This window comes from Penicillium psychrofluorescens, assembly GCF_964197705.1.
Source record: "Penicillium psychrofluorescens genome assembly, chromosome: 3".
NCBI classification, from domain to species: domain Eukaryota; kingdom Fungi; phylum Ascomycota; class Eurotiomycetes; order Eurotiales; family Aspergillaceae; genus Penicillium; species Penicillium psychrofluorescens.
Genome location: NC_133441.1, coordinates 78,734 through 91,138, shown reverse-complemented (window position 1 = coordinate 91,138; position 12,405 = coordinate 78,734). Strand labels below are relative to the sequence as shown.

The 12,405-nt window shown below is 47.8% G+C and overlaps 4 protein-coding genes across 4 annotated transcripts; 2 read left to right on the top strand and 2 right to left on the bottom strand.

Moving 5' to 3' along the window:
- Positions 1–864: 864 nt before the first annotated feature.
- Positions 865–1,228, top strand: PFLUO_LOCUS4165 (uncharacterized protein; the record flags this gene model as incomplete). Its single annotated transcript, XM_073781487.1, has 2 exons — positions 865–1,053; positions 1,130–1,228. The coding sequence occupies 2 exons, from the start codon at positions 865–867 to the stop codon at positions 1,226–1,228; spliced, it is 288 nt and encodes a 95-aa protein (XP_073638237.1).
- Positions 1,229–5,428: 4,200 nt separating this feature from the next.
- On the bottom strand, positions 5,429–7,603 carry PFLUO_LOCUS4164 (uncharacterized protein; the record flags this gene model as incomplete). The annotated part of the gene is made up of 3 exons (XM_073781486.1): positions 5,429–6,781; positions 6,971–7,230; positions 7,525–7,603. 3 exons carry the CDS (start codon positions 7,601–7,603, stop codon positions 5,429–5,431), a joined length of 1,692 nt encoding a protein of 563 aa, XP_073638236.1.
- Positions 7,604–8,112: 509 nt separating this feature from the next.
- PFLUO_LOCUS4163 (uncharacterized protein) lies at positions 8,113–9,769 on the top strand (the record flags this gene model as incomplete). The annotated part of the gene is made up of 4 exons (XM_073781485.1): positions 8,113–8,333; positions 8,395–8,773; positions 8,824–8,901; positions 8,954–9,769. 4 exons carry the CDS (start codon positions 8,113–8,115, stop codon positions 9,767–9,769), a joined length of 1,494 nt encoding a protein of 497 aa, XP_073638235.1.
- Positions 9,770–10,478: 709 nt separating this feature from the next.
- PFLUO_LOCUS4162 (uncharacterized protein) lies at positions 10,479–11,588 on the bottom strand (the record flags this gene model as incomplete). Its single annotated transcript, XM_073781484.1, has 1 exon — positions 10,479–11,588. One exon carries the CDS (start codon positions 11,586–11,588, stop codon positions 10,479–10,481), a length of 1,110 nt encoding a protein of 369 aa, XP_073638234.1.
- Between the last annotated feature and the right edge of the window lie 817 nt (positions 11,589–12,405).

The following is a 12,405-nucleotide window of genomic DNA, read 5'->3' as shown; positions in this document are numbered from 1 at the left end:
GCCGGCAATAAAGTACTAAGAGTTAGCCAGATGACGCTCGCCATGCTTCCGTCGTTTCCGTCTGCTTTTCCTGATTTTGTTACAATGTAGATTTCCGAGGCTGGGATAGCTTGTAGATAATATCGCTGATCGTATCAGTCGTGTTGGCGCGCTTACTACTGTAATGAACAAACACAAAAGCACGAATTATAGTACTATGCGGGGTCACAGCACAGGGTGGATGTAACGCTACCTTGCGATGTCCTTGGTGCGGAGTACATGCAGTGGCGGCGATGCGCATGTCTCACCTGCCACTCGTGTTAATTGGCTGTGGGATAGGCCCCTGGGAGGTTGCCTGATAATCTAAGACATGGAATGAACGCCGTGTCTTAGATCAAAGGCCTCCCGGACGTACAGTAGGAGGACACCGAAATAAATCACCGCTAGCATAGCTTGGCGCGCTAGTGTACAATAAAGATAAATGACGGTTAAAAAGAAACGTGATTACATACCAAACTGCCTAGTATTTAGTGTGCCATCTATCTGGTTCAAACACTGCTTGCACGCGACACGGCACCGTCATGGCGACATTGATAATTACCTATTTCCTAATATTTGACCATGCGATTTGGGCATAGTCTATGATATGCAAATAATAACAGTAATTAGTTTTCAAAATAAGATCTATCCTAATATAGTATAGTACTGGGTGGGCCTACTAGCGCTGATTTATTCATTGCTCGGCACTGTACTCCATCGGTATATCATCGGTACTACCCGTGGTCCGAGCAGCAGACCTATATGAAGACCGCCAGTTCCTTCCTTTGTCGGGAGGGAAACAGATAATTTAAGCTTCTATTGCAAAACAAAAGCGAAATACCAACCATGAAGACCTCCCTAGTCACATTTGGTGCCCTCATCGGCCTGGTCTCAGGCCAGAATGCGATCGTGCACAATCACTGTGCCACCCCCGTGTATGTGCAGTCGTTCCCTTACGATGGCAGCGCCCCCGGCCCTCTCACCACCATTCCTAAGGATGGAACTTTCTCCGAGAAATTCAGAGTATCTGGCTCGGTACGTTACTCCGTCTTATTCGGTCTGCGCAATTCTCCATATAGCAAAGGAAACTGACTAGAGATGGAATCTGTAGACCATCAAGATGGGCAAGGCAAAGACGCTAGCGAAGCCTCTCTTCTTTGGCTATTCGTTCTCCTCCACTCCGGACTACGCATACTGTGAGTGCACCTAATCTATCTGTTAGCGAAAAATCTTTTGTTAATCGCATCCTTCTTCAAGATGAACTAAGCACGGAATATGGCAACCCCTTCGCAGCGAATCCTAATTCGCTTAGTCCTGGGGCCGGTTGTGAGGTCTTTGACTGTGCGGCAAATGATGCCGCCTGCTATAGTACCCCAGCTCATAAGAAGGTCTATGGGTGCCCCCGGCCAGTCAACTTGACGGCGGAACTATGTCAGTAACTATTTCGCCTACACTCTATAATGTGGTAGAGTTGTTGGGATATGTTTGTTTTCTTGTCCTTATTTCAACCTATTGTAGCCCGCCTCAAAGATAACTTTGTGTGAGAATGAGACAGACATCTATCGTGACATTAGTATTATGTGGGAGACTATAGAAAATCATAATGAAAGAAAAATACAACACACAATCACAACACTAGTAGCATCCTGCATGGTTGTTGCTGTCGCTGCTCATTCTGCAGTCTGACTTGCGCCCCGCCTCGCGGGGTGGTGCGGTCCTCCCGCCGCGCTCACTGGGCCTGCGTGCGTGCCCCGAACGGACACGGTGCGAAGGGGGTCCACACGCGGATCAAAGAGGGGGTCGGGTAATATGGGTTCCGATATTCTGATTCGCGGTCGATGATTAGGGGTTCACCCTGACACAGTCCGGGGAGACGACAAAATTGCTAGTGTTGTGATATGAGACTGGTACAGATCAGGAACAAAGCTGCAGCATCAGAAATAAATCCAGAAGTGTCTCTAGAAATCAAATTGGTTCTCCTCGTTATATATAGCCTCAATTCTTCCCTTCTAAATAATAATAAATTTTCCTCTGAATTGCAATATGAATGACTTATCCACCCAGAGAGCCATTTGGTAAAGAATGGGCGAGTACATATCTGACATGCCAATTAGAGCGCGTTCGGTCCCGACTACAAATGACGCTAAAAGCAAGCAATCGGGACTGAGGACTCGCTAACATTTTTTACTAGCGTATTTTACAGAATAATTACATCGAAGTATACTGAGCACGCACCTAAATTATTGCCTACGGATAACTATCACTATCTATATTACCCCTAAAAATCTTCTTTTTTTCCTATCTCTTTATGTATATAGTATCTAAAGTAGTTATACTAAATTTTAAAAGAATGAATCATTTATTGTTATGCCTAGTAAGGTGTTGTACAAGGTTAAGGGTTACGATAGGAAGTAAATAAGCAAATCGATATTTACTCGCTTCTTACGCGCTTTATAAGCGCTTATAAAGTGCTTAATACCTATAGAAAGACTAAGGCTAAGATGCCTAAAACTAAGATGTGTATAAGGATACTCTAGGAGGTTAGATGTAATGTCAACAACTTAAGAATATAGAAAACTTCTATTCCTATAGAAAACTTCTATTCTGATCTGTAAGGCGGTAGTAGGCAGAGAGAAGTACGAGCGTGGAAGTAGGAAGCTCATGTATGGGAATTCAATCACATGACTTTCATGACTCATATAGTCTAACCTAATCTGGACTAGTGTGAGTCACAGTCTGGAGTGAACGTTCCGTAGTTGGCAGCTGACCTGTACCCTCAGAATGGGCGGGATAAGCGTCGAGATTTATGGTGCTTCGTAGTTGCCCGCCACTCAAGATCAATGAATCTGTCCAACCAACGAAATTACAGACGATGTTTCAATCAATGACAAAATTACGGCACTTCCGCTTCAGTATAATTTGGTATTTTCGGGTTTGCGTGTTCTGAAGAGAGTGGATAATGGACAGCGACCCACCAATAGGTGTCCTTTGCTCGGCGTTTTGGCTCTATCGCTACGCTCCCGCATAGCTCTACTGGATTCTGATTTTCACTCATTGCTAGTAACTGGGGTACTATGAAGGCCAAGAACTTGGAGATGTTAGCTTCCATGTGGCTGGAAGATCATCCGATTTGACATAAAAGTCCTCTCTACCTACCTTCGACCTTCTCACTATTGACCGACAGACTTGCCTAGCCACGCTGAACTTGGCAGCCGAGTAAGAACTGCCCACTTGGCCGTGGAAGACAACACCACTGAAAACAAGAAAAACGGAGGGAAAGTCACTTATGATGAACGGAAGCATGTCGAGTCAACTCCAAACCAACGCCTCCGCCTGAGATCGATCAACCCGATGCAGAAATGTATTATAAAGCTCTGCAGCTATATCCAAATGACCAGGCTATCGATAGAAGAAGCAAAGAGACTTTTACTCAAGCTGGATACTCAGATTCTGCCCTTACTGGGAATTTTTTATTTTTTCTATGTAAATTGGCTTGCCGACCATGGGGTAAATATTAACCATAACTGATCGTGCTCTATTACGTCGACAAACAACGCTGTCATATGCAGCAATCATCGCCGTCAAAGATGAACTCGCTCTCCAAGGAACGAAGAGTATTCCTGGTTGCCAAGTGTGTTTTATTAAGGATGGTTAATTTGGTCTATACCTTCGAACCTGATCATGCAGCGCTGTCCCCCTGCATGGTGCCTTCCATTCAACATTTTCATGTGGGGAGCACTGCTTATGTGCCAGGCCGGGATGAACAACTTAGCTACCCTCATAGTCCTGCGAATTCTGTCTTGTGCCTTTGAAGCCAACGCTGACCCGGCATTTATTCTCATTACGTCGATGTTCTATACCCTTGAAAAGCAGCCATCTCGGATCTCGGCATGGTATGCCTGGAATGGTATTGGAGTTGCCGGTGGCGATGTTATTGGTGAGCTGGGCCCACAAGGATCATTCCAGTTGGATATCACTGAACCAGGCTTCAGGATATGCAATTGGCCAGATTGATGGTGCACTAGAGTCCAAGAGGTATGAATTATTGATAGTCGGTGCATTTTGCTCCTTTTGGGCTATAGTTCTATTTCCCTTGCCCCCAGACTCTCCAACCGCCTTTCGAGGCTTCACTCACCGTCAAAGATTGCTCATGGTTGCTCGCGTTCGGCGTAACCAAACTGGCATCGAAGCAATGGGCATCAATTGGGTTCAGATTAAAGAGGCCTACTTCGACTACAAAACTTGACTTTTACGTTACTCGGATTTGTTTCAGCAATCCTGAATGGGGTATCTCGCAATTTTGTTGGGCATGCCACAAGGTGTTCTTGTTGCCATCTGGATCGGCCTCGGTGCTCTTGCAAATGCCCACGTGCCGACAAAAAGCCGCACGCCATTCTGCACAATATTCATGCTTCCCACCATAGCCGACACCAGCAGATTCATATACAGTGCATACCTACTCTAACGTGTTCAAGCTGTAGTATATGATGCATTGGTCAGGGACCAGTTGAGCTCGTGCGTGAAAAGTGCGATTGTTGAGGTGAGGTTTTCGACTGCTATTGAGCCTGGTTGAAGTGCAATCCGCGTCTGATGGCCCTCCGATGTGGCATTCGCATTTTTTGTATCTTTCGCACGATGAGTCTTCTCGTTGATAATGGTCCGGATTGACGGCGGAGTAAACTGCTTTTACAAGACCAGTGTTTCCGGCTGGCGGCTCCCATGGTCCTTAAATCCGGCAAATTTGGTCCGCTATTAATGCCATTGCCGATGAGAGAGGCCAAGGCTGAACGCAACCAATTCCGTCAGGAGCGGACGCCTTCGCCTTGATAGGCGGGTGCCGATTCGACTTTATTTCCTGTCGTGATAGGTTAGAAAATTTTGACGACTAGAAAATTACGAGATGTAAGTCACGTGAAGCCGATTATACCCCCCAACAGGCAAACATTTTCTTCCTCACAGAGCAGCGTGAATATCCTCTCAAGGAATCTCAAAGCCGTCCTCACGGGTCAAGAATCCCAATCCAAGCTCACTCACTACCCAATGGCTTCACACGTCTATATCCATCCGCCTTCTTCAGACTGAATTCCCTTTCATGATGCCAGGCCTACCCAAGACAAGGCTTATTTGACCCGATATTCTCGTGCATGCGAGGGTGTCTCTTTATCACAATCGAATTCCTTTTGCTTCTAGCCTCAAGGGGGTGCGTCCATCGCATTCCTTTATACTCGGTTCGTGCTTGCTACCGCATTTCTGATTATGGCACGCTTGTTGAATGCCTTCTGTAATGTCCGTATCGACAGCAAAGCAGTCATATTTTCATGTCCCCCGAGTTTCCAGTACATTATCAAAAAACGCGAGAGGAGAGTAGAAGCCAGAAGGAAAATCTGATAAGCCTTTTTGTTAGTTGCAATCAGCATGACCGAGTGTGCTTCTCACGTTGATTGTTGAACGTTGCGCCAAATTCATTCAGAGGTATGGCATCGAAATCTGTCAGAAAGTCGTAAGAAGCGGGCCCGCTACCGTCCTCGGCAGACGCTTCTGTATTCCCAAGGACGATGCTCAGAGCTTTAGCTACTTTTCCAGCTTCCGCAGATGCCGTACTCATTTGAAGCCAAATCTTGTGCGAGATCGTTAGTTGTTGTCGAATCTCTTCAGCCTTGAGCGACCACGTTGTCTGTCCTGCAGTCTCAATCAATTCAAATTTATCGACGTCTTGAAGGAAGAGACAGAGCACGCTCGTTGCGGGGAGAACATCCTGGCTGAATATATGGGTGACCTTCCACCTAAGGTGACATAAACGACCAAATGGCTGAGACTCTTCGTGAAGCATCCGTTGAAAAGATAGAATCTTGAGTGCGGAATCTAAGCAAATTCGCACTGACTCCCTGTCCCGCTCTTGAGATGGTCGAACTAGGAAGCTGATCAAAGCCCTCCGGTACAGGAGGATGCGTGATTTGTAGTAGGTCGTTTCTACACTTACCCGCTGTACCACAAGGATTGAACTATCCGTGATGGGATGTGGCATAGTTTCCCAGCGCAGCACGGGCGGAATAGCACGCTTGTGGACGTCTTCAAGTAGTGCGTCGACCTTGATGACCTCGTCGTAAGAAGGGGGATTGATATCGGTGTTGACATCGCAAATCAAGCCAAGAGCTGTTATCAGTCGCCCTCTTGCAATGAGAGGGAGCACCGGCGTCCATTCTGTTTCTGGCCTCGGCGGAGGCATCTCGGTCGTGTCCTCTTCAAAATCACAGTCGCGCAGATTACGGGGCTGTTTTGTATCCATGTGCGTATCGGTGGCACTTCGAGGAAGACCAATCTCCAAGGAGAGACCGAGATCTAATTGAAGGATTGTAGTCCAGATGCGTCTACGCATCTCACCCTCGAATGGAGATATTCCGGGAAAGTGATCTGGGTCCCTGTGATAGCCCATGCGCATTGCAAGATGAAGTATCATACTGATCAAAAGCCAGCCATCGGTAGCGCCATCTTTCAAGAGAATAAACTCTCCAGTAAGGATCGTTATGAGGGTTTCCAGGATATATGGTCCTCCCGTCGTATACCTAGCGAGAATAAGACACTGAACGGCCTTCTCCCGGAAGGCTTCCTTCATGGTAAGATATTCCGCCTTGAGCGATTCGGCTCGTCCGTCAGTGAAGTCAATGGTGAAAATCTGCAACTGCGCAGCAATAGATAGCATGGAGAACATGAGACCGATCCAAGCGATAGAAGTTACAGACGGATCCTCCCAGAAGGTTTCGTACTGGTCAAATGTTAGACTGCTTGTAATCGGCCAATTTAGAAAGACCACACCTCTCGGAGAAATTTCTTGCCATGAATGAGATCTACAGCACACAGTCAATGCCTCTGAGAGCGGAAAGAAAACCTAGACGCACTGACACGGAGTGATGATGTAAGAATCGAAGTGAAGGGCCATGAGGCGATCAACAACTGAACGAGGAGGAACAGCAGCCAGTATTTCATCTCGAGTTGCATGACGGTTCGGGCCATAGAACAAGTATGAGCCGGGCGGAGCCTTGCTGTCAGTGACCAAGTCCTCCTTCAGTCCTCTGATTTTAGTAAGGATGGCCTCCCAATGGTCACTCTGGACATAGCTGGTTCCAGACTCGCGCAACTCTAGGGTGCCAGGGTCTGACGGGGATGCAACTTCATCTTGGGGAATTTTTGGTCTCCGGATTTCGGGGAGCAGATCTGCGGATGATAGCGAGCTTGGTCTCGGCGATTTTGGTACGGGCAGATTTGGGAGTGATTGACCTTTCATGAGCGTCACGACAAGGCTCTCCAGTTCAGAGATTCTGCCATGGAGGCTGGTTGACTGCCGCAGAGCAACGGTCCGCTGAGCATCGGGCGTAGAAGAAGATGTCGCATAATTGCAGGAGTTAGTGAGGCCACGACTCGAGCAAGCGCCGCATGGGTGCCGTCGATCGCACCTCAGCCTGGCAAAGTTAAGCGTGCACGGCTTTGTGATGGCTGTCGAGAACGTACTTTCGATGTCTGCAATGGCCGCAGGAAAGCTGGACTTTGTCTCTGCGTCGATTTGGCGGCGGACGCGGACGATCAGCATTGTCGGCCATGGTGTGACTGGATCTCGGCTCTCGCGAAGCTCAACCTCGTATACGGCAGTCTCGGTATGTCGAAAGCGGAATTATCCTCTGGTGCGCTCTCAAAAAGTTTCACAGCAACTTTGAGAAGAGAAAGAATATGTCTGGCGCCGCAAACCGAGAGGCAATGGAGAAAGCAACCACCATCCGACCCTCCGCGTCAACCCTCCGCGTGGACTGTCCGTGCGCGGCCCACGACCCCCGTTCCTCCGACCCTCCGAGTCCACTCGCTCTCCTAGCTCGCCTTCTATTAAGCAGATATCTAGTTTGTCTCCGGAATTAGAGACCATTTAGCGGATTTAGTACTTGTGCCGCGCGCCCTACATGGCGCGAGGGATAGAGAGCGGCCTTCTTCATCCGGGCGTTGGTCCGGCCGCCTACCATGCGTTCAAATATATAGCAAGCAAAGCCTAGCACCAGTGAACAGACAGGCGCCAATATCCCAGATTCACACCACCCTCGACAGCATATCATGGCGGCCGACTTGGAATCCGCCCATGAAAAGCCGGCTACATCGGAAGCCGGCCACCATGACCAACAATCTAGCAAGCCTGACCAAGCAGCAATTGAACAAGAGACAAAGGACAATATCGTCCATTGGGATGGGCCAGATGATCCCCAAAATCCGCAGAACTGGCCAGCATGGAAACGTATGACCCAAGTCGTCTTCGCCAGTGCCTTCTTGCTCACTGCGTAAGGCAGTTCCTGAGCTCCTTTGACGAAACACATCCCGTATTGACTAATACACATATAGCAACCTCGCCGCGACAATGTTTGCACCTGGAGCTGCCGCGCTTGCTAAGGAGTTCCATGTCACGAGTTCCACCATTGTCAGTCTCACAGTGTCCATTTACCTTTGCGGCTTCGCAGTTGGGCCAATGTTCATTGCACCGCTATCCGAACTGTACGGACGTCTTGTGATCTACCACACCTGCAATGTCATTTACATTGGCTTCATCATCGGATGTGCGCTGAGCAAAAACACCGGCATGTTTCTCGTTTTTCGATTCCTTGCCGGATGTGCCTCCTCGGGCCCATTGACAGTTGGCGGAGGAACAGTCGCAGACGTCGTCCCGCCAGCTCAGCGCGGGAAGGCAATGTCTCTGTTCTTCATGGGTCCACTTTTAGGACCAGTAGGTGGCATTGCCCCACGCAAACCGTCATGATACTGACGATAGTCAAGGTCTTAGGCCCAATTATTGGTGGCTTTGTTTCCGAATCAATTGGCTGGCGATGGACCTTTTGGATCATCATAATCCTAGTGCGTAGAGCACAACACCTACTATTCTCGAGTGGCTGACGGTTCGACCTAGACAGGAGTATCGTTTACTTTATCAATCTTCTTCCTCCGCGAGACCAATGCCACCGTGCTGCTAGGATGGAAAGCTGCTCGCCTCCGGAAAGAAACTGGCAATGCTGCTCTGGTGTCGAAGATGGACCGAGGCCTGACCCCTCGCCAGCTACTTTTCCGCGCTATTATTCGACCAACAAAGCTTCTCATCCTGTCGCCAATTGTGCTCCTCCTTTCTCTCCTGTGCGCGTTCGTTTTCGGCCTCCTCTTTATACTGTTCACCACGTTTCCCACGGTCTTTAAGGAACAATACCACTTCTCCGCCGGAATTTCTGGCTTGTCATATCTCGGCGTTGGAATTGGAATGGCCGTCTCTCTCGGAGTCTTTGCAACCGTGAGTGACAAGCTACAAAAGGCAGTTGGAGATTCGCCCAAACCTGAAGGACGCCTGAAGCCCATGATATGGGTCATGCCCGCCGTGCCCGTCGGCATCTTCTGGTATGGCTGGGCAGCCGAGAAGCAGACTCATTGGATCGTGCCCATCATAGGCACCTCCGTCTTTGGATTCGGCTTTCTCTGGGTCATAATGCCAACTCAGCTCTACATGGTGGATGCTTTTGGTCCTGAGGCTGCTGCCTCTGCGTTGGCTTCGAACGTGGTTATCCGACTTCTTTTTGCAGCTTTCATTCCATTGGCAGGACCGTCTTTGTATGCAAACCTAGGACTTGGGTGGGGGAATAGCGTCCTGGGTTTTATAGGCGTGGCTTTTCTTCCAGTGCCACTCTTCTTCTATCGTTACGGAGGGTGGCTTAGGGAGCGTTTTGCTGTGAAGTTATAACATTTCATGTTGAGGCAGACATTTCATGTTGAGGTAGAGGTATTCCTATTCGCAGGGCCTATATTTGTCCTGTAGCGGGAGAACCGGTGACGGTATGGAAAGGTTGTTTTAAGAGATCGATCGAACAATCGTTTACCAATCAATCTCTGTTTTCTCTATCAGTCTTGGAATCATACTGAGACACACTACAAGTTATATCCCTGCGAGTCTCGGTTCCCCTCATCCGTAAAATCCTTCGTCAGGTGTATTGTGAGACCAACCTGACAGGTTTAAAGAGTAAGGAAAGTCTATCTTCTCTAATAGATATAGCGTCTAATATAGACCAAATTCTCTGGTTTAATTAGTCTTCTTATTCTAAAACAAGGCCTTTTTGTAAGAGTTTATGAGTTTAATAAGCTATCGGTAAGAGATTTTATAAATAATTTAGGGTAGAATTTGGATTAATAGCTAGTTAAAGTTAGTGATTATAGAGTGCGATCCTAAAGGGCCTTAGAACGGATATTCCTCAAGGTCTTATACAGACGATATTAAAGATGACCTAGTCGAAGTCTATGCGCCTAATTTTATCTATTGATAAGACAATACGCAGATTCATCGATTGGAGTTTACGAAAGAGTAGTTTAAAAATTATAGTATTTATATTATTAAATAGTGATTATGAATTTGCCATAATTGATACTCCACAATCAGATTCCAAGCCTTTCCCCACTCAAGGCTGCACCGGCGCAGTTGCAACCCCAAGGTACTGGTCCCCCTGACCGAAATACATAAACCACTTTTCATGAAACTGTACCAATCCCTCGGTGAAGACAACGTGGTCCACTTGTCCCGTAATCTCGTCCACGCTGGTCGGCTGCAATAGTGGTGTCTCCACTCGAGCCACCGGGGGTCCGTGTGGGAAGCGCACGAGGTCAATGAGCATTTGCCCAGTGCTGTACTGACTTGGAGTAAAGCCTCCTGGGCCCGTGGCCACGCCGTTGTAAAATTGCAGCCATTTTCCATCTCTGGTTTTGATTGCCGGGGGCCCGGACTCCATGATTGCCTGTTCCCAAGGATTGAGGTGGGCTGCGTACGGGAGAACGTATTGTTCGTAGTTCCAGTGGATTAGGTCTGTGGAGTTCACTTGGTAGAGGAATGAGTCACCGAACAGCATGCGGTAGGTCCCGTCGGGCTGGGGTTCGTTCAATATAGATCCGGATTTACTCCAACCAGCGCGGGGTTTGTATGTGTTGAGTGCGTTTTCCCAGTCGTATTGTACATCGGTGACGTTTGGTAGGATGGGTCCATGTTTTTTCCAATGGACCATGTCAGCTGATGTTGCGAGGCAGAGACGTGCTGTGGTGCCGTCGAAACCTGTGTAGGTCATGTAGAACGTGCCGTTCACGCGAACCACCCGAGGATCTTCGCAGCCACCAGGCGTCTCGTACGGTTCTGTAGGCTCCAATACAGGCTTGTCATAGCGGCTGAATTTGACTCCGTTACTGGACCATGCGAGGCCGACAGACGATGTTTTGGTTTTGTTCTGGGCGCGGTAGAGCATCATCACCATATCATCAACGACGATTGCGGTCGGGTTGTAGAGATAGGCAGATTCCCAATTATGCTTCGGGTTAGGTAAGAGAATTGGATTCCCCTCATATTGCTCAAATCCTAGAAGAGGGAAGTACGGTGCCAAATAGTGACGGTCGCCATCCGTGGATTGCTTTGTTATTAGAGGCACCTTAGAGGAGCTGGATCCCGAGGATGATGCGCCTGCCGTTACTTCTGCGGCAAGTTCTGGAAGAAGGAGGAGTGGTGAGAGGATATCTTTAAATTTCATTCTGCTCAGTGCACTTAGAAGATGACGGCCTAATGGTGATTGATGTAATAGTGATTGATGTAATAGTGATTGATGTAATAGTGATTGAGATAATAGTGATTGAGATAATAGTGATTGGGATAACATCTTCCCAGGCCAGCTCAACTTACATACTGCGAATCTTCCCGGCTTGAACCATTACTACAACGTCATAAGCAAGCTCCCAAGCACGGGTTCCAAGGCGATCGGACGTTTTACAATTGGAAAATCCGTTCCTATTCAGGAAGCAATCTACACGCTCGACCAAGTTGCCGTCTTTCAATGAGGTAAGATATACCGCATCGAGATCCGGAAATTCCCTTTTCTTATGGCTCTAGAAAGACAAAACGGGCATTTATCGAGTACATCCGGTCTAACTAAAATATTGGTCGTGAGACTAGTTTGTTCATTGGTCCCGTGTGCATTTGAATAGGCTTGGATCTATGTCGCAGGCGATGAGAGCCCCTTGTAATGGTAATGAATCTTTAAATGGTAATGAGAGCTCATGTAATGTGGTCCCAAAAGGTCTTCGGAAGCAAAATGTGCGAAATAAATGTCAATATAGTGCGATATATCGTAGGTTATATACAGCATGGTGTGAGGCCCCCGAATAAAAATTAGACTTGAGTCAGCGCATTAGCGCATTTAGGAAATGCCCAATTAATCGCTGGAAAAACGTGGCCACCCTGAAGAACGATTGCCCACAACCGTTTATTCGAGCGCTTGTTAGACATTAGCAAAAATCATCGAAAACTAAGTCTTTAATGATATTTGCCAGCACTACCCATTATTAAACTCT